Genomic DNA, 27943 nt, shown 5'->3' on the forward strand with positions numbered 1-27943 from the left:
GTCCGGCTCACAATTACCGCTCCTCCAGATTTCTGCTAACCACTTTCTAACCTCTTTCTTGCCTCTAGTCTTGTTTCTCTGAATAATTCTCCAAACTGTGGTCTACACTAGCTTCCCAAAACAGAAACCTGATCGTGTCACTCTTTCAGTCAGTCCTCCAATTCCTAGTCTTAATTCGGAACCCTGAGTTTCTTAAGACAAAGTCTCCAAGGCTTACACAACCCACAGGCTGTTCCCTTGTCATCTGGACCCTGTTTGCACTCTCAACTATTCTAGCTTTTTTCCTGGGATCAAATCACATTCCCTCTCTCCGTGCACCAACCACACTTCCCTGCTAACCCTCTTCCCCTCACCCGCTTCCCCTCACACTCTTTCTAAGTGACTGGAACTTAATGAGTCCAACTACTAACACAAAGGATAATTATTTAACATGAGAGGGGTGCTAATTATTGCTATAATAGCAATCATATTACAATATAGAAATGTATCAAATTAACATGTTGTACACCTTAGTGCACATGTTTTATGTCAAATATATTTTAGTTTACAAAAATAAGTAAGAAAGAAAGTCTCTGCCCATGACTGTTCAGATCTCAAACAGTCCTGCAGAAAGAAGTCAAAGAAAATACCTAATAACTGAGAAACCCAAGAACATTTCATGGATATACCCAAGAAAACCCACACTCTGCAAACAGACTACAGGGGCAGGCCTTCTGCCACACCAATAAAGATGTGTAGATATAGATATAGATAGTATATAAGTATAGATAAGTATATAGATATATAGCTGTAGATATGTACATATATGTCATATTTGCCCTTGACATAGATATACAGACATGTGTACATATATGCCTGTATATATATGTCAAGAGCGAATGAGTTTTCTATGCCTACACGTCTGTGACTGTGCAGGCTTTGGGCAGACACGAGGACAAGTTCAGGAGCTTTGATGTTGCCAAGCCGGTGACAGCAGCTGAATCTGGCCACGCTCTCCGACACCGTCACTCTGAAAACCTGCCGGGTTCTGGAATCGTGAGAAAATCACGACTCTCCAAAATACCAGTCGAGTGAACGGAAGGGTCCTGGGTGCGCTGGGTCTCACGCTCCTCGGCTCGGTTGCTCCGGACAGCTAAGCCAAGGCCCCACTTGGAGTCCAAGTCCATCCGCATTCCTGCATTGCCGCCAAGCGCCAGACGTCGTCCCAGGCTCCGGGGATGTGCTCAGGTTGTCGTCACCACGATCCTCCATTCCCCCTACTTTGTCCACAAATCAGCTGGGGCACACACAGCAGTATCCTCTTACCATTAACTCCCCTTCCCAGAAGCTGACTACCGTTACAAGGATTAAGTCTGCCACCTTGTCCTTACAAAACTAAAATACTGCACCTGCACATTTCAAGCAAGAATCAAGCATTTGGGCATATTTAAATGATTGTGAATAAACTCACATTCCTTAAAAAGCAATAAGGTTAGTTTTCTTTTTTTTTAAACCAAGCTTCATTGTTCTTCGCAAACCACTAAAGTGAAGCTATTTAAATCCTGGAACTCCCAGGTCATGCCCTGGCCACTAACATGCTGGGCGGGGTGGGGGGGTGTGGTGCAGAAAGCAGAAGCAGCTTACATCTGAAAGCTTCCTTCCATTCCCTAATGTCAAAAATATGAAATTATAAATAGCTCTGAAGCCTAACAACGAAAAATATGAAAGATGACATTCTTGCTAATGAGGTAAGTAGTGAATGGGATGAAACTAAATGTTCCAATAGACCAGAAAATTATCTAGTGATTCAAGAAAAGGGTGAGACAGACACACAGGCTACACGGTCATCAGATGATCAGATCAAGGTAAGTTAATGCGTAAGGCCCTTTAATATGCAGAGTCAGGAAACAAACCCAGACTGCGGTCTACCGTTGTGTTAGAAACAGCTCTAAACTGAATATGTTATACAAAGGGCTAGCCTTCCGGTCCCTGGTCTGTCACTAGTGAGCCTTCAAGCAAGTTATTCAACCTCCTTCATCCTAAAGAGGCTGGACTGGACGGTGCCTGTTATCACTACGACCTGTCGTCTTTTCCAACTTTAAAATTAAAGAGTCTATGGAATAAAAACTCCTAGGTACAGTATTACCATGTTATTGTAATCAGATGGGTCATACGTGCTCTGCTGGAAAATTTTACAGAGTTCCGTAAATTCTTCAGTCATCTCGCGGATTTGCCCATTCAGAATGGCTCCCTTGGTCCCACCAAATTCAAGTCTCTCCAGCTTTTCAAACTCCATTATGGTAACAAATATGTCCTTTGAAAAAAAACACAGAACAATAAAGATTTGTCCACCACCTCGAGCAGGAAATAAAAAACATTTTAAAGTTGCAAAGAAATAACATTTTCAGAGATTGAAACGCTGTGCGTCAGTGGACACTGGTGTGACACAGACGAATGTGGATGGTTTAGTTGATTTTTAAAATCACACTCCCATTTTCGTATTTACTGAAAACCGTCCAGCAGTGCCGGCAAACCTAACTTACCGTGGCTGAACAAGTGACCCTCTAATTTCATATCCTTCTAATCCTAAGTCAGATCCCCAGTAATATACAAAACTCATACTGTCAGCCGCCCACACTTTGCAGGGAATCGGCTGTCTCTTCGTCAGTTTGCAAGGATATTATGAAAGGGTGACTCACGTTGCTTGTTGTTAGGCATTTAGTGTTCACACTTTACGAGGCATTCAGGCTGATTAAGTGAAAATGAGAATTTTCAAAAACCCAAGCTCTAATTTTCAATGAAATTCAACAAATCTTATATCAACAAACAAACCCAAACTTGCTAGAAAGAGCTTTACAAAGAAAATCAAGGTAGTGCCACTAGCTCAAACTAAAAAAACAAACAAACAAACAAAAAACACTTAGCCAGTTGACTCCATACTGTGGGTGAGCACGAATGTGCATGCAAATGCATGCATTCATTTAATTTTGGTTTTTAGTTATTTAAATATTTATGCAGTACATATTTTCATATTCTTTTTAGTTTTATATTTTAATAGCATAGTATATACATTTAGTATATACACTAAAAGACAGTGTGATATTTTAGAATACCAAATGGTTTTAAAGCATGGTATCCCTGTGTCAAACACTAAACATAAAAAGAAAAAAGGAGGAATAGTTTACAGTGCTCTGATTTACAACTGTCTTCCAGGAGCACAGTAAGTCATAAGCCAAGGGTCATAGGTACAGAAAAAAAATCACTTACTCCCAACATAGTAAAATGATGGGAAAAAAAAAAAAAAGTCAGCCCTGGCCTGTGTAGCTCAGTGGATTGAGCACGGGCTGCAAACCAAAGTGTTGCAGGTTCGATTCCCAGTCAGGGTACATGCCTGGTTTGCAAGCCACGGCCCCCAGCAACCACACATTGATGTTTCTCTCTCTCTCTATCTCCCTCCCTTCCCTCTCTAAAAAAACAAATAAAAAATCTTAAAAAAAAAGTCAAGCTAAAGTTTTAAAGCTCTCTTAATAGCCCACATCTTGTAAGCTCCTCATGAGATCACCAAGAAAGGAGACCTCCCGCCTTCCACCAAATAAACTTCCCTCGAATCATGGAAAAAGCTACAGGATTTCTGAACCCACCTACAACATGAATAAATTGCAAGTCAATAAATGAATACCTCTATTTTCATGAAGCGGTCCAGAAATTTGTCAAATCTACAAAACACCAGATGAGGCTGGAAATCCCAGGGTTTCGCCTCCTTGTTTCCCATAAAATAGTTTGCCAATCCTTTTCTGTAGTTGAAAAAAGAAGTTTTGAAGGTCTTTAAGACATGAATGGCCACCTGCACCTTTTCCAGGGAGTCATCAATTTCTCCTTTCAGGAGGTCTTCAGGTGAAAGGTAAGCTATTGCCTAGGATTTAATGAAAGGAAACAATGATCAAAAATATGTTCAATAGTTTTTCATGGACAACATTTGTTTCAATAAATCATTTTGTTTTTCATTTAAATTTTTTTCAATAAATTATTTTTAGATGGCAATGAATTGGGCCATCAGTGCTATAAAACTGAAAGCACAAATTTTAGAAATTCAGGCACTTGGATTTCAGTGATGTATACATTAGAATAATCTACAGACAACTAAAATCTCCAGATGGGACTTCCAGTCAAGAGGTGGCATAGGCACACATGGCTCACCTCTTCACACAACCACATCAAAATTACAGCTAGAATAGAGAATGACCATCACTCAAAACCATTGAAAATGGGTTGAATGGAAGTCTGACAAGTATGGAATTAAAGGAACCACATCCATCTAGACTGGTAGGAGGGATGCAAACACAGAACAGGCTGGTCCCATACCCATGTGTGGTGAATAAAAAATTCGGGAGGGATATCTCAGGAATGAGGAGTCCCAGCCCCCACAGGCCTGCCAGCCCAGGGTTCCAGTGCCAGGAAGATAAGCCCCCACAACTTCTAGCTACAAAAACCAGCTGGAATTGAGTTGGGGGAAGAAAGGTCTGGAGCCCCAAGCAGTTTCTCTTAAAGAATCCACAACAGACTCACCTACTCAGACTCACTTCCTCTCAGCTCCAGCCCTGCAGTAGCAGCTTGAAAGGCACCAGTGCTATACAAGGAGAAACCGAAGTGGCTGGCATCAAGATGAGCAGAGGCCACTGTCCATTTTCTAAACCTTACCTCCATAGAGCTGGCCATCTGGTGCCATATTTGAGACTTCACCAACCTGGCTAACAGTTTGACCTGCCATGGAGATCCCCAGAGTCTCTGTCCCACCCAACTTACAGGCCACCCAAGCTGCTTTTCCATATGAATGGCTGGTCTTGGCTCATGCTTCACAGCTTCCTGAATCCTGTCAAATAAGCAATAGCTGGCCTCATTGAGACCCAGGCCTGGCACTAGCAACAGCCAGCTTAGATTCACAGCTTGGCTTTGCCTGGGAATCTCCAAGCCCAGCACAAGTAGCATCTATCTTAGATTGCTTTATAGCCTAGGCAGGGTACCTAGGGGAAACATAGGTGGGGGCTGACCTTGGCCTGTACCACCCAGGAAAACCCAGGGCCAGTGCACCCAGTGGACAGCTACAGGCCATGTCAGAGCACTGCCACCCTGCCCCTGCACAGCTCATTCTCCATGGAAGGCAGAGATTGGTGGTCAGTGTCAATGCCAGTCCCTATAACTGACTGACCTGGGTAAATCCTTTCCACTGACCTGCCAACAGCAACCAAGGCTCAACTGCAAGAAGAGGATATACTTGGCCCACATGAAGGACACACCTCAAGTACCCAGCTTGGGTGATAGGGAGGCTGTGCCACTGGACCCTATAGCACACCTACTACCTTAGGCCACACTACCAAGACATGGAGTCAAAGCAGCTCTATCTAATACATAGAAACAAACACAGAAGGCTGCCAAAATGAAGAGATAAAGAAACATGGCCCAAATGAAAGAACAGATCAAAACTCCAGAAAAAAGAGCTTAACAAAATGGAAATAAGCAATCTATCAGATGTCGAGTCCAAAACACTGGTTATAAGGATGCTCAAGGAACTTAATGAGGACATCAGCAACATAAAAAAGATCCAACCAGAAATGGTTGACTCGCTAATTGAAATAAAGAACAATTTATAGGGAACCAACAGTAGAGTAGGTGAAGCTGAGAATCAAATCAATGATTTGGAACATAAGGAAGAAAAAAACAACAAATCAGAAAAAGAAGAGAATAAAAAAATAAGAGGATAGTGTAAGCAGCCTGTGGGACGACTTTTAAGCAATCCAACATTTGCTTCATAAGGGTGCCAGAAGGAGACTAGAAAGAGCAAGAAACTGGAAATCTATTTGAAAAAAATAGTGAACTAAAACTTCCCTAATTTGGTGAAGGAAATAGACATATAAATCCAGGAAGCATAGAGTCCCAGACAACTTAGCCCCAAAGAGGCCCACTCTAAGATATGTCATAATTAAAATGCCAAAGATTAAAGATAAAGAGAAACTTAAAAGCAGCCAGAGAAAAGCAGAGAGTTACCTACAAAGGAGTTCCCAGAAGACTGTCAGCTGATTTCTCAAAAGAAACTTTGTAGGTTAGAAGGGATTGGCAAGAAATATTCAAAATCATGAAAAGAAGGGACTTACAGCCAAGATTGTTCTACCCAGCAAAGCTCTCATTTAGAATGGAAGGGCAGATAAAGAGCTTCCCAGACAAAGCAAAACTAAAGGAGTTCATCATCACCAAACCATTATTATATGAAATGTTAAGGAACTTATATAAGAAAAAGATCAAAACTATGGACAATAAAATAGCAAAAAATACATACTATCAACAACTGAATCTAAAAAGCTAAGCAAACAAGAAGAACTGAGACAGAATCATGGATACAGAAAGTGTTTTGATGGTTGCCAGATGGGAGGCAAGTGGGGGAGAATGGGTGAAGAGGGGAGGCGATTGGGAAGTACAAATAGGTAGTGACAGAATAGCCATGGGGATGTAAGTACACTATAGGAAATGGAGTAACCAAAGACCTTATACGCACAACCCATGGACATGAACAATGGTGGGGGGATTGCCTGAGTGGGGGTGCTGGGTGGAGGGGGACAAAGGGGCTATAATCAGGACAATATAATTAAAAATAAATAAATTTCTGGATGCATGCATTCTAGCAATAACTACCTTTTTGCTAAGCTTCATAAATATGACAACTGTGTCATCAGAATTTGCATAAATATTCCTGTCAGTGAATACTCTCAGGGTTGTCCAGTCCACAGCCTGTGGGCTGCATATGACCCAGGATGGCTATGAATGCAGCCCAACACAAAATCGTAAAATTACTTAAAACATTATGAGATTGTTTTGTTTTCATTATGTATTTAATGTGTGGCCCAAGACAACTTTCCTTCCAGTGTCACCCAGAGATGCCAATGGGTTGAACACCCCTGCTACAAAATTGTTTTCTCATGTATGGAAGTACACAGCCAGGAGGGCACATCTATCCGACCATGGATTTGACAGAGATGGTCACCTTACCTGGCCATGCAAGGTCATTGCAAAGATGAGAGCGCTGATGGGGAGGGTACACCGCTGGCAATTCTTTGACGTTAGCAAACTTCTCTTCTGGGGGCTGTGTAAGCCCCCAGGACATAAAATCTAGCTGATATATGCCACATGAACTACTTTTGAACACAGGAAAGGGCAAGGGGAGAAGGACTGAAGGAAAAACACAGCTTCGCATCGGACCATCGAGCTCTCGCAGGACCATTGTCTGGGCTCCCTGCACTCCTCACGCTGCACAGTCAGAATTCCCGGTTAAGGACCTCAAGAACCTGTACTTTCTAAAAGTTCTATTGTATGTTATTTCTTCCAGATGCCTCTCAAAGTAACCTCATATAAATTATAGTAAGTGCTCACTCAACATCACATATAGGCTCTGTGACTATCAGTGAAACAATGCATAACAAAACCATTTTCACTGTAGGCTCATAAAAACAGGAGTTAATTAAGCTCCTATGGTGTCTCATCAACATAACAAAATGACATTGAACAAATAATGTTATTTGAGGACCTACTGTATAGGTTTAAATTGTGTGCCTTTGATTTTGTGGTTGCTTAGAAAGTTAGCAGAGATCTCAATGGAGAATGCAACAAAGTCCACTGAGTTCACTGTAGCACATGAAAAGATTTTTTTTCTAATGGTAGACATTATCCTCCTCCCATTAATAGCAGTTTTATGAGCAATATGAACTCTGTACCAATGAATTTGTACAATGATAAGAAAATCATTCATTTAATGTTTAAAATCCCTACTGATAAGAATCCTTCAAGTTTTAGCTGTAGATGGCTAATCTATGCTCTTCTTTCTCACCCAGGCTGGGTGGAAAATTAACTGCTACCAAAGGCTGCCAGCATTTCACACAGCCCAGAGAGGAAAGCTAGCAGTTACCCCTCAGCAATGTGAGTGTAAGACAGTTCACACTTTGATAGGAGCGAGGGATTCTAATGCCTTAATCTACACGTATTCTTCATGATGAATATGTCCTTTTAGGAAGAGAAAAAGGGTCTATGGACATCACTCCAGTACTGTCTCTGTTTCAGCCGTCCCTTGGGAGCTAGTTCCCTACATTTGAAGTAACTTCCCTTGGGCAAGACATCCTTATGTTCTTTTCTGTGCTTCTTAGCCATCCCTCACATCTATGAGACAATCACAGCAATCAACTTCCTGCCCATACAGCCCACTGCTGAATAAGACCTCGGAAGGCAGGGGCATTGTACTACATATCCTGCATCACAAAACCCAGTCGAAACCCTTTCACCGGGTAGCAGGGTAGGTGACAGGGTAAAAAAGCATCAGCAAGGGCAGAAGACCTGGGTATAATCCAGTTAGTGACCACCATTGGGCTTGTAACATTAGCTAAGCTGTCTCACAGGACCTCAGTTGCCTCAGTTGCAAAAAAGAGAGAGTAATTAAGTAAGTATCAAGATCCCTCTTAGCTCTTAAGCTCTGAATTATTTTCTGCTTCCTCCGGTAGCTCCCTGGAACAAACCCAACCACACCAGCTCTCTGTTCTCCTATTCGATGGTGGTAGCACAAACCAACCAAAGCTGCTGGATTCGGGACGAACTGGTCCCACTTCGCGGGCTTTGTACACTAAAATTCTGCCAACCAATTCATTTACCAAGAAGCCAATTAATCAATTAGCCATTAAGCAATTTATGAATAATATTATCCATTAGATGCCTGTCTCCCAGTTTCTTTTCTTTTTATGTGCTTTTACGGATTCTTACTTTGGCTCAATCCTGACACCTCTTATCCAGGTTCGACCTCTTAGACTCTTCCTCACTTAAGATCTTGTGAAGGACAAAATCCACGACCGCGATACTGAGCCACCTAACAGATGGGTTGGGGGCCTAGGGTGGCAGTGACGCACAGCAGAGCTGCGTTACCACAGAAACTTTCAAAAAAAGAACCCATTATCAAAACTCCAGTGCGTTATCATCTGAAGTGGGCAGGTCATGTCTTTTGTGTCTCACCTAAATGACTGTGTTAACAATCACTGTAAGAAACACGTGAAAAGAAACACATTTGCTTCTAAAGTTAACAGCTTCTGACTATAACTGGAATGTCTGGGAGGATCAGACAGGCAATGAAAAGCAGTGCAGCAGAGCAGTACCAGCAGCAAACAAACAGTGGGGACCATGGCCACCTGGACAGCATGCAACCCACCCAGAAGGGCGCCTGGAGCTCCAGCAACTGACTGTGTGAACAGGGAGGGCAGAGCCAGCACAGGGAGAGCTCTGACTTTTCAGTGGAGGCTGGAATGCTGGGATTTTAAATGAGAATTCCTCGATTTAACTATCTGCAATGATTTTAATTGTAAAATAATACGCAAAATAAAAAACACTGTGTTGATCTATATATAGGTCAAATGCAGCTGACAATCAGCTTATGACTTCTGATGTATAACACAACAAGGATCCAAATGTTTCATAAACACAGATTCATGGAAGCAAAGTACATGAAAGCTACATAAGGAAAGAAAATTATAAAAAGCACACAAAATCTGTGATCACACAAATTGTGCAAGGTACAAATTAAGAAACAACATGGTACTACTATGTACCCAATAAATCAACATAAAGTTCTCAAAAATGTTCAAAGCTGATGAGTTATAGTAAAACTTTTATACATTGATAATAGCAGTCAAATTGACATAATCTTTTAGAAAAGAATTTATAAATATTAAACATTGTTCAAGAACCATAAAAAGATTGCACACTTTGATCAACATTAGGAATTCATATTAGCCAACTATCCAAGTTAAGGAAAAGGATTTTTGTATCAAGTTGTTTTCTGTATGTTGTGTATAAATAAAAGACGCTAGAAGCAACCTAAATATTCAAGAGTAACAAAATTGGTTTTCAAGAAGCTAGTAAATACACACACACACACACACACACACACACATATGCTTTGGGGAAAAGGAAAATAGAAAATGCTGGATTTTAAGGTGGTGAAACAGCAGGACTATTTCCATTGTTATAAATTTTATGCAATTAGAATATTTTACCGCTATTAGTACACCACATTTATACTGTAATTAAAAACAAAAACTTACTTTAAAATATAGATCAAAGCATAATGAGTAAGAGCTCCGTCACTTACAGTTGGGTGACTGTGAGGAACCTATTTATCTGCTCTGGGCATCAGGGGTTTTGCAGGGTTTTTTTAATGTAAAATAGCTTTACTAATAGCACCTTTGTCAGTGTTGCTGTGAGGATTGAGTTTGTGAATTTCTGGAAAGAGTTTAAAGGAGTCCCTGGCAAATAACAGGCATTATACAACATTTGTTAAATATAAAAAATAAATATAGAATCAGACAGTAAACAACTTGTGAGCGGTCAAGGGGGTTTAGCTCTCCACGGAACCCAGGTATGAAAGTTGGCTCATTGCTGATTTTTCATTCCTAACATGTTGGGGCAGATTTACTACAAGGTCCACTTGAAGAATCAAAAAAATAGGTCAATGGGAACTTTGGACAGAAGTCAGGAACAGTAACTAAGGAACAAGACAAGCCACGTTATTTCGTTGGGAAACTGGCACAGAGAGACTGGGGCCAGGGATCATAGGTTTACAGGCTTATAGGTAACTAGGACTTCTTACAAGCCAGCAACAGCAACGAGCAACCATTTCTGGGGTTCATACACTAACAGGGCTTATTCTCAAAATGAGATGAGGACCTGGGGCTCGGGGAAAGTGGTGGTTATAGTCATTGATCCTGCAACAGAGACTGTGCCTAACAACAGGGCAAAAAGTGAGTTTGTAGAACAGAGAAACAGAAACAGAATAAAGCCGGAGGAGATAAAATGGAACAAGGAACTGACCTGCTATCTCCTATCAACAGCTTCAATTAGCTGCAAGTGAATAGTTTGGAACTTTCATGAGTCCCTGTGAAATTCCACATTGGCGTTTCACTTCGGTTATCTCATTTGACCCTCACCATAGCCATGGACTAGGCATTATCTGCACTTTCAATGTGGAAACTGAGGCTCAGAGAAGTCACTGAACTTCCCTGAAGTGGTTCGATCAGACTTGAATCCCTCTTGGTCTGAGTCCAACGCACTTTCCGTGTATCTCTCCCCCTCTTCAGAAGCAGAGAGGAAAAAAAATAAGCACATTGATAACTCAATGTCATAGTCCAGAAACTCTTTCAACTGCAGGTCAGGAGACCTGCTCTCAAGTCCGGGGCCATTTCCCACCATATTCTGAGAGAAACTCAGCAAATGATGGTATCCTTCAAGTCTCAATTAATTAATTCATCTGAAAAAAATTATCAGGAGTTGGGTTGGGACACAGTTCCCTCACCAGGGCACCCTAGGTTTTCTCTTCATTACTTAGAACAGCAAAATTCCAGCACATGAGGCAGCAGGAGCTCCAGGCTGTTTGTCCAGGCTTTCAGCAGACTTTCCAGGCTCTAAATCCCGTCCACATGACCCCACTGCCCAACAAAAACATTTAATTTCCTAAATGAACCATGAAGTGAAAAGCACTGTGAAGCAGGAGACCAGATAAGTGCTTCAGAGCTATCACAGTTACCCGCTCTCCTCCAGCAAGCGACCCAGGCCTGTCCACAGCATCCTCCCTCGCAGGCCACGCTGGTTGTTCCAGAATGGGAATAAAATATGCTGAGCTAGAACAAAAAGACAGCCTCCTTCCGGCAAAGTTCCTCTACTGCCAGGATATACGTGTGGAGCTACCTTTCAGAACATGTGGTGGGAGTCTAAGAATCAAGGCCAACGCAAGCCCGAGTATGGCAGGAGGCTTGGAAATGATCATGCCGTCTCCCGGAACAAGCGATTCCTGATGTCACTGCATTCTCAGACTTGCCAGTATCACATAAACTTATACGCTGTTTTCGTTTGTCTGCTTTACTTCAGTTTGTCAGGTGCAGCTGGAGGAGATCCAATTCTGGTGAAAAGCCTTCTTAACAATTCAAAAGCTAAGCCATATACACAGATCCTAATTCTCTGGCATTTGTTTGGCAAGAAATTCCTTAGTGGATTCAGAGTTCAGACAAAAAACCCTGGTATGGACTAAACCATATCCCCAAAAATCTCTATGTTGAAGCCCTAACCACCAGGAGACAACTACCCAGGAGCCCTAACTACCTGGAGACAAGGTCTTTAGGGGGTAATTAAGGTAATGAAATGATGAGTAGGACCCTAATATGACAGGAGTGTAGCTTTACAAGAAGAAAAAGAGAAAGGTCCTTCTCCACTGTGTGAGGACACCAAGAGAAGGCAGCCCGTCTGCACGCCAGGAAGAGAGCCCTCACCAGAATCCAGCCATGCTGGCACCTCCAGAACTGTGAGTAAATGATTTCTAAAGAGGAAGCCCTCCAGTCCATGGTATTTTGTAATGGTAGCTTAAGCAGACTAAGATACAACTCCCTCCCCCCCAACTAAGAACCATCATATTATATGCCCTCCAAGTGTCTTTCAGCTCCCACGTTATACAATATTCTGATATTACGGATACAAGAAAAACGAACATTTACACAGGAGGATGCAGAAGCAATCCAATTTTAATATTTTGTGAGTTGACTGAAGACTAGAGAAACAATTATAAACCAGAGATTTTTTAAAGATCGACAATTAACCAACATTCTTTTCATGTGATTCTGCTTCTGTTTTTTGAGGGTAACTTTTCCAGCCAGATTCTCTTAACTCACTTGACTTGCCAAAAGTCTTCCATCGGCCAGTGTTCCTGTGGAAACCTAAGGGAAAACTACAAAGTGCTATACATAGCTGCCTTTTATTAGAAGTAATCTTAAATCTCTTTGAAGAAAGGTAGGAGATCAAACAAATAAAATTCAGTAACAACCGGTCCTTTGTATATATGTGACTTATGTCTAGAGCTCCTCTGCTTTTTAGGGTAAAAAGTCACCTGGCCCTTGTTCCTGTAAAAGTCCTGTCTGAAAAGAAGAGAAAAACTGTGTCCTGACTGTAGACGGGGCTAATGCATTCTTCACCGACCTAATAAAACTTACTACAAGGCAATCGTTCTGATCACTCCTGTTTTTAATGCTACATACCTGATCGATGAAGAGATTACAAAACGCTTGCAACAGAACTATAACCCGAGCGGGGGTGTTATAAAACTTGGAGTGGCTCCAGATCAGACAGATGGTGTGAAACAACGGGGCGATTAGTCCACGGGCCTGCGGGAATTGTGTCTCCTGCAGACACTGAATGTGCCTCCTCAGTGGTCGCAGGTGGAGTTCCACGTCCTGGGCTTCGAGGAGAGCTGAAAGGAAGCAAAGCACAACCCACTGTTCCTATGAGGCAGTCTCTCTTTTCCAAACTCACAGGTTCAAGAGAACAATGTCAAACAACATGGCTCTGCGTAAATGTTGTTCTTTCTTTTTACTTCATTTATCCCACAAGTGACACATGACAGGTTTGAAAGCCTCCATCCACCATCCATCAGTGAACCCCATTTGGGAGAGCCCTGGTGTGGGTACTCACACAGCACGAGGAACTGGGACTCCAGACTCAATAGGAAAACACTGTAGAGTCTAAAGAAACTTACCCAACCCCGTGGAAACTGTGGGAATAAAACACTTCTGGGAGGTTGTCGCTTTACGGCTTGGATTACAAGCTTCATCACTGGAATGTTAATTCCTCCTAGGTATTTGGACTTCAGTACAAGTTAATCATTTATTGTCTCATTCCAGTGTCCTATGAACATAATTCAGGCAACGACTGGAAAACTTTCTACTATAATAATATATTTATTTTTATAAAATAACTTTTATAAACTGTCAAGCATGGGTGATGAAGATATTTTGGAACTAAATAAAGATGATGGTTGTACAACAGTGTAAATATATCAAAGGCCACTCAACCATACACTTTAAAATGGTTATTTGTGTTTTGTGAATTTTACCACAATTGAAAAATTAAGCATGGTAAGAGTAAGGAATACTTTTTAAAATGCTATATATATATATATGCAAGGAAAAATTTAAATAGTTAACTATTATCAATTATTGCTTAACCTAATGCAAATTAGATATCTTTTTTTATATATTGTTTTATTTATTTTTAGAGGGTGGGGAATGGACGGAGAAAAAGAGGGAGAGAAACATCAACGTAAGAGAAATACCAATTGATTGCTTTCTTACACGACCCAATCGGAGACCAAACCTGCAACCCAGGCATGTGCCCTGACCCAGAATCAAACCAGTGACCTTTCACTTTGGGGGATGACACCCAAGTGAGCCACATCGGTCAGGGCTAATCCAAAATTTCTGAATTAAATTCGATTCTTAAATGTACCCTAGATGGATATCCATCAGACTCCATTTTGCTCCTCAGGCTACAAATACCTCTGATTAACCAAAAACAAACTTTGTTTATGAAGGTAGGGAATGAGGTAAACTCTTATCTTCAAGTGTTATCCCAAAACACCGTCAGGAAAAAAACAAACAACAACAAAACACCTGCTAAATCTTTGGGAGGCTGTCCGAGGCAGGCACACACCCACCAACGTCACTTTTCCTGACGTGGGACCAATTAGTTTGTCCACCTAAAATAAAGACCTGTGAACACAGAGAGGATCCTGGAACTATTGTTCTCCCCAGCTGCACTCCTGTTTTGAAACTGGAGTGCTTTCATCAATGTTAACTTTAAATTAAAATAATTGCATCTAATAGGTAAGCGCCCTTAAAGGTGATAAGCACATCTGGTGATTTCTCAGGACCCCGTGTGCGTCTAGGAGAGGGGCCTCTCCCTCTAACTGACAACGGCTTCGGGCCACTTGTGCTGCTGGAAGTGTTTTCCTCTGGAACTCCAGGCCACCTGCTCTTGAGGTTCTGAGCACACCTGAGACGTGTTCCTGTAGAAGCCTCACCAAGTGTTCGTGTTATGCTAATACAGGAAACAAACCACCATCGGCTTCTATTTATTATGGGTGTATTGTATGTGTAGTACTCTGTGCCCTGTGTATTACACCTGCAACACAGTGGTTCTCAGCCAGCAGGGGGTTTGCCCCCATGGGTCATCTGCCAATGTCTCAAGACATTCTTGGTTGTTATGACTGGGATGGGAAAGTAGGCAGGGGCCCGGGATACTACCCAAGACAGGCCCCACAAAAAGGATTATCCTGCCCAAATTGTCACTGGTGACAAGGATGAGAAATATTGCTCTAACCCTCAGAACAAGTCTGCAAGAAAGGTGTTAACATGCCAGTTTGGCCAATGAAAACCAGAGGCTCAGCAAATTTAAGATACACTGAGTGGACCTGGGCCAGGAATCCAGATCCGGCAGACCCCGGCAAGCCCAAATATCCTGCCTCACCTACCGCCTCTTTTCAAACAGAATTCACAGAAAAAACCCTAAAGATATATCAAAACATTTTCCTTTTTTAAAAGATTTTATTTATTTTTGGCCCTGGCTGCTTTGGCTCAGTGGTTTGAGTGTTTGGCTCCCAGGCCTGCAAGTTTGACTCCCAGTCAGGGCACAAAGGCCAGGTCCCCAGTAGGCCCCCAGTAGGTACCCTGAGAGGCAACCACACATTGATGTTTCTCTCCTTCTCTCTCTCCCTGCCTTCCCCTCTCTCTCAAAAATAAATAAATAGAACCTTTTTAAAAAAGATTTTATTTATTTTTGAGAGAGAGGGAAAATGAGGGAGAAAGAGAGGGCATGAAACACCAATGTTCGAGAGAAACATTGACTGGTTGCCTCTCACACACCCCCAACCAGGGACCTGACCCGCACCCCAGGCATGTGCCCTGATTGGGAATCATATCAGTGACCTTTGGGTTCACAGGCCAGTGCTGAACCCACTGAGCCACACCAGCCAGGGCTCAAAACATTTTCAAAGTAGCTTTTAAGTATTTCTTTTAACCCTCCACACATTACATAAGAAAAACTAAAAGTTACCTAATGTTCAAAACAACCAATAAAAGCTATTTGTCTATGTTATCTTAGAATTTTATCATTTAAAACCTCAGTATGATGTCTATCCCTATTTGCTCACACATGCCTATGGGAAATGAACAGAAGTCCAGAAACTGGGGAGGGTCGCTACCTCTCGGTGGGGGTGAGACTGGGTGGAGAGAGGATAATGAGGCTTTTCACTGGGTCCCTTTTTATAATTCCTGGTTTTTAGCAACACGCATGCATTGCCTGTTCAAAATTCACCAACCAAACCAACCCTCCTCTCTGTGCGTTTAGTCTTCACCAAAACCTCGATGACAACTTTGAGTTCTTCTCAGCTAAATGAGTGGTCCACGTGAGTTCTTCTCAGCTAAATGAGTGGTCCATTCAGAGACGTCCCTGGTGAACGACTGGACTGATTTCCGCCCGACTGTCGGTTAGAACATCGCTGTGCGGGGCTCTCATTTATCCTTTGGCTGAACACCGAAGGCCTCTCCCCTTCACACACACACATCTCATTAAAACTTCCATCTGCTGCCACTTTGGTAGGTCCCTACTACAGACCCTAAAATTTAGTGTAAATGGAGGATAAAGTACAGATGATTAAGACAAATTATCATTAGAAGAGCCGAGTGCAATCCCTCCATGAACAGGCTAATGGCATGGGGGGGCGGGGTTGAGCAGGCAGGCCGGGGCCAGGTCACTTGGGGCAACCAATGGCCAAGGAACAAGAGTCTTACCCTTCTTCACAGCCACGAAAATGTCCTTCCAAGTGGGGAAATAGCTGCTTCGTTTAGTTTTCAAGATCTTAACCATTTTGAGGACAGTAGGAGCCTGAAGCTAAATTGGAAAAAAAAAAAACACAAGAATTTATCAAATGGTCAAATGTCAGCTAGATGAATTACTAAATAAACGCATTCTGTAATACAGCACATTAATCACATTCCACTGCATGCATAATGCACATAGTATTTAACCCTTGAAGACCTATTTGATTTCAAGTCAAAAGTAATTTTTTAAAATTTTATTTACCTACATTTAGAGAGAGGGAGAGAAACATCATTGTGTGAGAGAAACATCAGTCAATTGTCTCTTGCACCCCCTCAAATGGGGACCTGGCCCGAAACCCAGGCATGTGCCCCAACTGGAAATGGAATGGGCAACATTTTGGTTTGCAGGGCTACACTCAATCCACTGAGCCACACCAGCCAGGGCTCAAAAGTAATTTTTAAAGTAATATTTTATCTTAGCTGTCTTAATTTGAATTTTCAAAATAATCTGTTGATTTACACATAAGTATATAGGTAAAATATTAAAATTTCCACATAAAATTTCTTGCTGTGTTTCAGGAAATCTCTAAGAGACATATAAACATATGAATAAATGTCTTAGTTTTCAGAACATTAAATTGGGTAACTTACAAGGCAAGTACCCAGCAGAGGGAGCAAAGTTAACTCTCCCAAAGCTACCTTTCTCTACTAAGCAAGACTGTATTCCTTCCTAAATCAATTAAATTGACTAGATTAATTAAATCTTACACTCTTCTATGTTTCCCTGGGAAATCTCTCTTTTTCTATGCCACAAAGTGTTTCCAATGATCTCAAACGCTGTCAAAATATTCTCCAAAAGCAAAACTAATTTAACCCCCATTAATTTAAAAAGTAGCACTTTTTAATGGAATAAGAGAACAAATTACTTCATAACATACTTTGAAAGACAGTATGTTAAATTTTCAGAATTACAGGAAATCACTGCTCTACAGACCAAATTCTACAAATGACTTTTCTAATTCAGATTACAAGCAACTTCTAGGGCTATCTACTTACTTGATCATAAATGCACGATAGGTTCTCTTTCCTCATCGTCCAGAAATCCAGTTCAGTTTGAGGATTCGAGCAAAGACTGGTCAGCAGAGGCTGCACTGAATCTTTCTCTATAATTTCTTGGATTTGATGTGACCATTTAATAACCACAGACTCAATTGCATGGAGCACTGTCCTTTCACGGGGCTCTAGCCTACAAACATTAAAAGGACTGATAAAATAATTCAAAATCAAATCATTTCATCCACATAAAGATAAGACTTGAATTTTAATAGGTATCTTATGTGTCCATAAACCAGTTTTCTAAATATAAATACTTCAAAATCAGATCCATTATTTTCATGACCTCAGTTTGAGTTGCGACATTGTTATTGTCGTCGGCATATCTCTAACATTAAACGCATCGTTAAAGAATTATATCACAAAACCATTTCACTGAATAAAAGAATGTGCTTTGACATCAAGGCAATTATTACTGCTTGCTTTCTGTAGGCTGCTTTTTGTTTTTTGTTGTTGTTGTTCAGTTATGTTGTCCCCATTTCCCTCCATTACTCTCCCCTGCCCTACCCACCCCCCACCTCCCACATTCAATCCTCCTCCCCCACCCCACATTGCCTTTGTCCAAGGGTCCTTTACACATGTTCCCTGACTTAACCCTTCCCCTTCTCACCCCTGGCCCCCGCCCCCATTATCCCTCTCCCCCTCGCCTCTGGCCACTGTCAGTTTGCTCTTTGTTTTTTTTTAAGATTTTATTTATTTATTCCTAGAGAGGGAAGGGAGGGAGAAAGAGAGAGAGAGAGAGAAGCATCAATGTGCGGTCGCTGGGGGTCATGGCCTGCAACCCAGGCATATGTCAGTTTGCTGTTTATTTCTATGTCTCCGGTTTTATTTTGCTCTCCTGATTGTTGATTAGGTTCCACTCACAGGTGAGATCTCTTTAAAAGCATACTGTGGAAGGAAATAATACATGCAGTGCTTCGATACAACAATATTTTAAAAATACATTGCAGTTATCATTCTCTATTTAGCTAACAGTGTGCTGGAGGTGTGATATGAAACGGGTATGTTGGCTTGCTGTTTTAATTTCCTGTCTGTACCATGTCATTACGTACTTGGTCTCTGGAGATTTCTGATCCAGGTCAATCCTCCCTGCAATAGTGGGAATTGGTAGAAGAGTTCTTCTCAACATTTTACCCCTAAAAATGTGCATTGTATGTTTCATGAGCTCGACGTGACGCTCCATGTCTTGTGAGATAAAACAGGACCAGGATCTATGGTTGTTCCTGTTAGAAAGAATCGGCACTAAAATCTAAGAAGAGAAACATTTAAAAAAGCAGTTAAATTAATTTACATACAATATGCCCCTTCAAAGATTTTCTTGTCATACGAAATTGGCAACAAACCACTTAATTTCATAAGTGTGCTCCTGTGATATTAAATCTACAAAGAGAAGACAAAAATCAGTGACCCACTCAGACTTAATCGATGAGACAAATTCTTTCGAAGAGGAAATAATTTACTGCTCGTTCATTCATTGCCCACTTACCAAATACTTGTGGAGGTTCTCAATAACTCACACGCTGCAGGAAATAAGCAAAATCATGTCAAGTAAGTACACTGCCTTTTTAATGCAAACTGAGCATGTTGCAGATATGTTAATGGAAAAAATCTTTTTGAATCACATGGAGGCAAACGTAAATTAATCTTCTCAAGCCTCGGGCAGCGTCCCCGTGGATTAAACTTTGATAGTCGGAAAGACATTTCTTTAATCATAGGACCTTTTTAGGACTCCTCTCATTAAATGGGGTACATCAATGAAACCAGGTATGGGAAAGACCCTCAAGAATTATTCTTTATTCCCAGAGCCCAGCATATAATAAGTCATTAATAAGAGTTTGCTGCATTTATAAGGTCGGTCTTTTCTTGCTTTTCCACTCTTTTCCAGTGTCTACTAGTTTGAAACATTTTTAAAAAATTTTTCTGATATAATGTACCCTGTTTACCAGAATTATACTGTAACATTTCTATTAGGCAAAATGCCTAGAATATAGTTTTTCCATCCTTTTAAAGTTTGAAACATCCATTACGCATCTCCCAGGCCACAGTCTGGTAGTTAATTAAAAACAAACTGAAAATTCATTTTGGTTTTCTAATGGCGTTGAAACAAATCTTTCCAAATCCTTTCATTATTACATTTTCCCTGCTTAGCACCCACTACATGCAAGCCAGGAACACAGAGATCAGTGAAATTCAGTCCCTGCCTTCGATGAGCTCAGTGGCTTAGGTACCCCCCCACCCCCCCCACAGGAACTGCCCTAACTGTGGCATGTTCCGGATGTAACAGGCAAACAGAGGAGAAAGCCCGGCTCTGGGAGAGAGAGGTGTTGGGGAAGACTTGCCAGGAAAGCTACTGCTTAGTTGAAATCTGTAAGATGAAAAGGCAGGGTGGGCATTCCAGAAAACTGAACACTGATATGGAAAATCATCGAGGGTCCTTCTGGGAAACGACTGGTCTTGCCGGCCTGGAATTGGAGCCAGCACCCCCAAACGAATGGCTGCAAACGAAAAGGCAGGGTTGGTCCAGGAGGAGCTTTGGAAACCAGACGGAAAGGCTTGTCGGGCGAGCGTGCTCTGACCCACAGGAAAACCGTTCTCTTTTAACTCCTCAGTGGAATAGCTTTTTACAAAAGTCAGATGGGTGGAAAGTTCTGGTTATTCAACATTTCGAATTTACAGGGGACTGTTTCAAACTTTCACTCTAGCTGCCATTCTGTGACGAAGCCAACTTTTTTTTTCCCAATTACAGTTGACATTCAATATTATTTTGCATTAGTTTCAGCTGTACAGCGTAGTGGTTAGACAATGACACAATTCACAAAGTGTTCTCCCTGACACTTCAGTGCCCACCTGGCACCACATGTAGTTATTACATTATTATTGACTAAATTCCCTGTGCTGTACTTTACATCCCTGTGACTATTTTCATAACTACCAATCTGTACTTTTTAATCCGTTCAGAGGCCAACTTCCCTTAAAATTAAATATTTGTGTCAGATGCTGTAGATCAAACTTTTAAGAAGTTCCGAGCCACGTGCTCTGCACAGCTAGAGTGTCTCCGTAAACATCACTTAATACAAATAGACCTGGAAGGTGCTTTTTAATTACTCTTCCATACAAAGTAATTTCGTTCATGGGCGGGGGCTTCTTTTGTTTAAGTTGGGAAGGTTTTTTTGTCTGGTTTTTATGGTTTATAAGGAAACCCCCAAACTTTTTCTACAAAGCAAACCACTCTGGACACGTTTCCTAGAGAGACGACTGCAGGTAAGAGAGCTGTGGTGTCTTTGCTGTGCTTCTCTCACCTTCTCTCATCCCTTGTCAATCTGGGCGGTTTGTTTTCCCAGTGCTTCTTAAGTCAGTTGAGACTGTTACCTGGGAGATACTTCTAGAATACAGAAGTCTGGGCCTCTCTCAGAACACTTAAATTAGCATGTCCAAGGATAGGGCCCAGACCTGACTGCAACCAGATCATGCCCTGACCGGGTAGCTCTATTGGTCAGAGCATCGCCCCGATCTGCCAAGGTTGTGAGTTTGATGCCCAATCAGGACACACATGAGAGGCAACTGATGTTTCTCTCTCACATTGATTTTTTTTCTCTCTTTCTCTCTCCCCCCTACCTTCTTCCTTTCTCTCTCTCTAAAATCAATAAATTTTTTTAAAAGGAACTAAATCACGCTTCCTTTATGGATCAAAAGACATTCACAGCTGTTGTTTATTTTAAGATCTGAGTCACCATAACACATAACTAAAAAAATAATGTCGAGGTAGGAGTTCAATTTTGGACGTGTAGGGTTTGAGATGTCCATTATATCAACACGTCAATCGCCACGGTCAGAAGGAAGGGAGATGTCTAAGCTTACAGTTCAGAAGAGAGATCAGACTGGAGAGAAAGGTCGGGCGGCCCCAGTGCATCAGCATGAATTACCACCAGTCGGTGTGTATGTGAGTCAGATCTCAAAAACTATTTAACATTGAACCTAAGTGACGGTCTATTAGATCATTTAAATGAGAAAAGAAAAAGCAAATATGAAGTCACAAATGATGTTCCCCATCTTTGCTTCAAATACTTGGTCCATCCCTTCCTTCCTCCATCCCATCTAAGAACTGGGGACTTCCAAATCCTTCACTCCCTCATAGCAGTCTCTCCCTTACTCCTCAACGGAGTCGACATTCCACCGATCCTCGCACTTAATGTGGTTCTTGTCAATGTATAAATCTCCCAGAAAGCCCGACGCTGACTAGCTTGGAATGCAAGTTGTCAATCGACCACCACTGACATTCCAACTGACCCCAGAACTTCCACAGTTAGCCTGGTCTGATCAAGTCCTTCACGGAACGTGCACCACCACTACCGCCTTCCGATGAAGACCTGAGTTTGGGTTTGGCAGCGGTTTTCAGGGCAACCATGGCTCTTTATTTTCTAATCAGCTTCTCCAGCCCATTTCTCACCACTTCCCTCTCTGGTTCCCCAATCCAGTTACATCACTTCACTCCTTTTCGAAAAACTAAACCTGCATTTTCTCACCACTGTGCCTTTGCAACGTTTCTCCCCACCCCCCGCCTCCCACGGTCTCCATGCTCTTCCTCCATGCTCTCCATTTAGCTGCCTCCTCCTTGTCCTCCTTACCCTTCAACACTCTGGGGACCAAATAATTTACCACACAACTGTGGAGGCTTTTGACAGTGAAAAGGAACACTAAAAATTATCAGCAGATGTTAACTGATCCATAATGGGTGGAAACTAAAACTGCCCTCAGAGACCTGTGATCATCTGTTCAAGACTGCCCACCTTCCCTGCTGACCCTAAGGATGTGAGAAGACACCAGCAGGCTCCCACGGCTGCTAACACCATGAAGCTACTAGCCCCGCCCACCATGGCCCATCACTGTTAGCCGAGCTGCCTACCTCCCTAGCTAGACGGCACGCTTTCTGAGGGCAGAAACTGCATCACTAATTGCCATAGTACTGAGTCGGTAGTCAATAAATAGTAACTAAGTACACAAATACCCACCATGAGCTTATTGGCATAAAATTCCCCAACTATCCTTTTCATACAATGGCCAAAAAAATGCAAATGAAGATTGCAGAGATCAAACACCAAATGCTTTATCCCTGAATATCTGGAAGCTTCAGCGTTCTGTCTCTTACTGGAACAGGGTATGAATGAGCCCTCATTTAACCTACATTCATTTAACAAGTGTCTACTGAGCTCCTACTGTGTGCAAGGCAATGTCTTGGGTGTTGGGGGCACATCAGTGAGCAAAACAAAGATTCAGGGCTGAGACCAGGGTAAGGCAAGTGAGGGAACACAATGTAAGAGGGCACCAAAAAGCTCAGTAGTCAAGATGAATAGTATTTTAAAATACTTTTTAAAGCAAAAGTTATGAGAAAAATTTCACAGTGAACAAAATATCAAGTTTTCAAGAAAGACAGAGTGAGTGTAACTGACTTCTTTCTGTCACAAACTCCACTATGATTTGGCATGGCGTTGTGAGTGGTTCTAGTTGTATTTAAAGTATTGAGCTTTCTGCATTAATTTTGATTTTAAATACCATATTAAGGTAACATTTATCTTGATTACTGAGTTGCTTGTGTTCCACTGCCCCCAGCCCTATCATGAACTTTTTGCTCTTGAAATAGGTCCCTTACTTGCCTGACCCTAACCCCCACCCGGCACAGACCCCCACTCTCCTGGATGGAGACTTCATTGGAAGAGGTATTTGAGCAAATAGGCTTAACGGACAGGGTTGGCAGAGGGGATTCCAGGGAAGATGATGACAGAGACGTGCAAGGCGCTTGGGGCCGCAGTGTGCCTGACGCAATTAGGATGGGCAGGGAGGCCGTGAATCAGCAAGTGCGATAAGCGGAGAGAGGTGAGAAGAGGTCAGGTCACCGAGATTTGGGCTATTCTTTCATCCTTTAGCAATAAGCATGAGCATCACCTGCCAGTCCTGATGCAGCCTCTCTGGGCGGTGGCGCTGAGATTCTCCAGATCCAACAAGACTTTCATTTAAACCTTCTTTCAGCAGGCCATGCATTGAGACCGAGATAAATTTGGAGAAAGATCAGAGGAGCTTGAAAGAGTTTTGTTCCTTCAGATGAGAGAGCAAGATGCCAACAAGCAGCGCAGCCTCGCCCTTCTGGGCCCAGAGGCTCGCTGTCTGGACTAGAATGAGAGAAAGTTGTTCACTTCGTGTGAAATCCTTTCATCGGATTCAGTGCAAGAAAAATTTCCTGAACACTTGCTGCATACCCAAACTGTCTTAGCCGCTGAAGACAAAAAAACTCTCTCCTTAGTGTCTCTTGAAATCATGTAAAACCAAGTAAATTCCACAGGAGGGGAAAGACACTGAGGTAGGATACTGAAGTTGTGGGTGAGAGCCCCAAGATAGCAAGAAAATACCTCCTTTCAAAAAGACAGCCAAAGAGACTCACTCAGGTAGTCAAAGAGATATGAAAGATTGGCAGGTCATTAGTAACAAATATGCTGGCAGTTATTTCTACCTTCAGTTCTGGCCGGACTACACTGATTGAGATGCGACCTACCGACATCTAACCCAGCAGCTCCCAAAGTCTGGGGCACACGAGAGTGCCCTGGGGATCTTGGTGGGAGCCAGGCAATGGTTTCATTAGTTTGAGGTGTGACCTGGGCCTGGGTATGACATCAAGTTCCCACAGATGATTCTAATGTTCCGCAAAGGTTGGAAACCACCGCTCTGGTTCCACGGAACCTGGCCATTTAGTATGCTGTTCCTCAAAGCTGGTCCATTGGGTGAGATGTGCAGAATACCAGCCCTGCCCCAGACCTGCGGAATCCGCCTGCCTGTAACAAAATCCCAGGCGGCTCCGATGCACATGAAAGTGCCAGTAATGTTGGTTTAGGGAGCATTTCTCTTCTTTAAGGGGAGAAAAAAGAGGACTTTTAAGGCAACCATTTCTAACACTTTGTTTCCATTACTTTTTTAAATTTTATGCTCTTTATTTGTTTTTTAAAAATATTTTATTGTTCAATTACAATTGTCTGCATTTTCCCCCCACCACTCCCTCCTCCCCAGCCAAACCCACCTCCCTCCCTTGCTTCCACCCTCCCCCTTGGTTTTGTCCATGTGTCCTTTATAGCAGTTCCTGAAAACCCTTCCCCCCATTGTTCCCTCCCTCCTCCCCTCTGGCTATTGTTAGATTGTTCTTAATTTCAATGTCTCTGGTTATAATTTGTTTGCTTTTTTCTTTTGTTGATTATGTTCCATTTAAAGGTGAGATCATATGGTATTTGTCCCTCACCACCTGGTTTATTTCACTTAGCATAATAATGTCCTCCAGTTCCTTCTATGCTGTTGAAAGGGGTAGGAGTTCCTTCTTTCTCTCTGCCACATAGTATTCCATCGCGTAAATGTACCATAGTTTTTGACCCACTCAATTACTTTTAACCATTATCTGTCCTAAGTGACATTTAGAAACTAACGAGAATTGAAACTGATTTTCAAAGCCCTTTCCAAAGTGTCAGTTGGTCACTACTCTGAATGTAAATTTTAAAACCTCCAGCTGAGTACAAAAGCCTATTCAATTCACACTCCTCTTTATTTACTGCCGTGATTTAGAAAGAGGAAAACAACGGGCCCACAAATCACCACCTGTGGGCTATCAGCATCAGCATGTGTCAGCTCATTTCAGGAACAGTCTAAATGCTAGCTCACTCCATCCGTCTGGCTCAGGAGATTACTGGCTTCTACATTCTCTCTTTTTTGAAAAAATAGAGTTGTTCCAAGTAATTCCAAGTGTCACTGAGGTAAAGGAAAGATTCCAATATTATTTAACATTTAATATTCAAATATTAAAGACTAGTACCTCATCCAGGAAAGCAGTTACATGTCCAAGAGATGAGGCAGGTAACTCTCCAAATAAAACTGTTTGAAAGAAATCATTTACTCCAATGCTTCCAGTAACCTTCTTGGCAATATAAACAAGTTTATGTTTTGTGTCTGTTGGAATCTGAAAGGAGAACAAGATAATTAGCTGAAGTCCAGATGTAGTTTCCACGTCAACAAGAGTAACTTGTAGCTAGATTGATCACGTGAGAAACAAAACTGGTACCTGCCAGAGGGAAGCGTTCTACCTCCTTGTCTACTGACACTTTTTAAATTAGTTACAACTAGGAAAGTAGCAAAACAAAAAATTTTCAAAAATCACAAAACCCAAAGGCAAATTCCTATTATTCTCCCTCTCTGGGATCCTATTTCTAAACTAGTACAACGACCACATCTCACGATGGTTCCGCTGAGGCACTGCAGCACCTAAAGATCATAAATCTTGCTCCAAACTTCCCACGCTTGAAAAATGCCAAATGCCAGTGCTGTCCTTGTGGGTGATGAGTTAACCTTCAAGTGAGTGAGCGCCTAAATTTTAAGGCGGGGGGGGGGGGGGGGTGGAGGAAGGAAGGGATAGAAGAAAGAAGGAAAGGAGGGGAGAAAGGACTGCCCCCTTCCATGGCCGGTGAAAAACTCCACGTTTGCACAGATTACCGCCCCCCCCCCGCCCGCACTCATTTTTAAGGACTGTGTATGTTTCCCCGGGGCGAAGTGGGGTTGACAGGCAGTTAGACAGGCGGCTTGTCAAGTCATCTGGGTTCTGCCAAACACCTTTTCTTAAGGGTGTGGCTTCAGAGTGACCCAAGCGCGCCCAAGACGTAAGTTACCTGGCACAGCACCCACCTTGCACCTGCCGCCCGGGCAGCGGGGAGAGGCTCTGTTTGTCTTGCTTTACGCCGGTGGAGCAGGCTCGAGGGCTGTCCTTCTAGAAAACCACCTACCGCCGCCTAACTGCAGAGTGGGCGCGCGTGAGGGATTCTACGGGCTCCAGGTCAGACTTCCAAAAAAGTTTTCTAAAGTCTCCGTGCGTGTGCCCCCGCGGAACCCAAGGAGGCGCGACTGGCCTGTCCCCCGCCAAGTACCCTTCATGCTGGGAGGTGGCGCGGCCGGGTGCCCCCGCCCGCCCGTCGCTCCTTACCTGCCGGGAGGCCGCGAGCTGCCCCTCGGCGGCGACACTGAACACCAGGCAGGCCGGGCCGGGGCCCTCCAGAAACTCCCCCAGGACCTGCCGGTTGTCCTCGCTCTCCAAATGCTGGCTCCATTTCTCCGCCCGGAGCCCCAGCATCAGCTCCAGGCGGCCACCGAGGAAGCGCACCCGCGCGTCCTGGGCGAAAGTCCGCGCTCTCCTGGCCTCCGCCTCCTCTTCGTCCTCCTCCTGCTCTTCCTCCTCCTCCAGCTCCAGCGCGCCCGCCGCCTCCAGGCCGGCGCCCGGGGTTGGGGTTGGACAAAGGGTCTGGACTTCCCGGTCTCCCAGCGCCTCCCAAGCTACCACCCGGGCTGCCATCGGGGACGTCCGAGGACTCCCCTCCGCACACGCACTGCGAGAGGCTCCCAACTCTCGCGACCACGGGGGGCGCGGCCGCAGTTGCCCACCTGAGGCTACCCAGCAGCCAGCGTCCGTGCACAGTGGGAAACCGGCTGGCCGAGGCGCGGGCCCGGGAGGAGCTGCGCGTCCCGTTTCCCCGGGGACGGAGTCCCCACCCCGGCCCGCTGGGGGCGGAGTGAGCGCGGAGGGGAGCGGCCTTCAGGCTCGGGGCCCCAAACCGGCGGGGGAGGGAAGAGCCCCCCTCGTTCTGAGCCTCTCGGTGGGCCCCCGCCGTTGCCCTCCGGCTCCTCGGTCCACTGGACGTCCCCGCAGGGCTAGCGGTGAAGAGGAAGCACAGCCCAGCACTGATTCACGACGGTGGTTTGAGCAGGACCGCCTTGGGTGGGGTTCCGAGCCAAATCCCTCACCTTCATCACCTCCTTGTTCCGTTCACAGAAAGGCAGGGCTCCGACTGGTCGTCTTACTTGTATGGACAATGGAACAAACTCACAGAGTCTAACTAACAAGGGGAAGGAGGAACCGAGGGTCAGACCCCCAGCTGAGGGGGGCCGACTTATTGCCTTGGCTGAAATTTGTGCGAATATTACAGAAAAGAGCCACCTCTGCAGCCAACCTTCCTCCTTGAGGAGGTCCAAGGTCTGGGTGTCACCAGGCCGGACTCCCGCCCTCCCTCGTAGGCAGAGCGCTCTTTGTAGACTAGAAAGTGCTTGGGAAATATGTAGAA

General features: G+C 43.4%; 1 protein-coding gene across 1 annotated transcript in view; it reads right to left on the bottom strand.

The window, feature by feature from the left end:
* DNAH11 (dynein axonemal heavy chain 11) overlaps positions 1–27285 on the bottom strand; it is a 254392-nt gene extending 227107 nt beyond the window's left edge. The window contains exons 1-8 of the mRNA XM_045827575.1: positions 26812–27285; positions 25654–25797; positions 18863–19059; positions 17754–17943; positions 16668–16767; positions 13080–13291; positions 3659–3892; positions 2126–2293 (exon numbers count right to left, since the gene is read on the bottom strand). Coding sequence (XP_045683531.1) covers positions 2126–2293; positions 3659–3892; positions 13080–13291; positions 16668–16767; positions 17754–17943; positions 18863–19059; positions 25654–25797; positions 26812–27177 — 1611 coding nt within the window. The 5' untranslated portion in view covers positions 27178–27285. The remainder of the gene's footprint in view (positions 1–2125; positions 2294–3658; positions 3893–13079; positions 13292–16667; positions 16768–17753; positions 17944–18862; positions 19060–25653; positions 25798–26811) is intronic.
* Between the last annotated feature and the right edge of the window lie 658 nt (positions 27286–27943).

Source organism: Phyllostomus hastatus, unplaced genomic scaffold, assembly GCF_019186645.2.
Source record: "Phyllostomus hastatus isolate PE091 unplaced genomic scaffold, TTU_PhHast_1.1 phas_scaffold_78, whole genome shotgun sequence".
Taxonomy (NCBI): domain Eukaryota; kingdom Metazoa; phylum Chordata; class Mammalia; order Chiroptera; family Phyllostomidae; genus Phyllostomus; species Phyllostomus hastatus.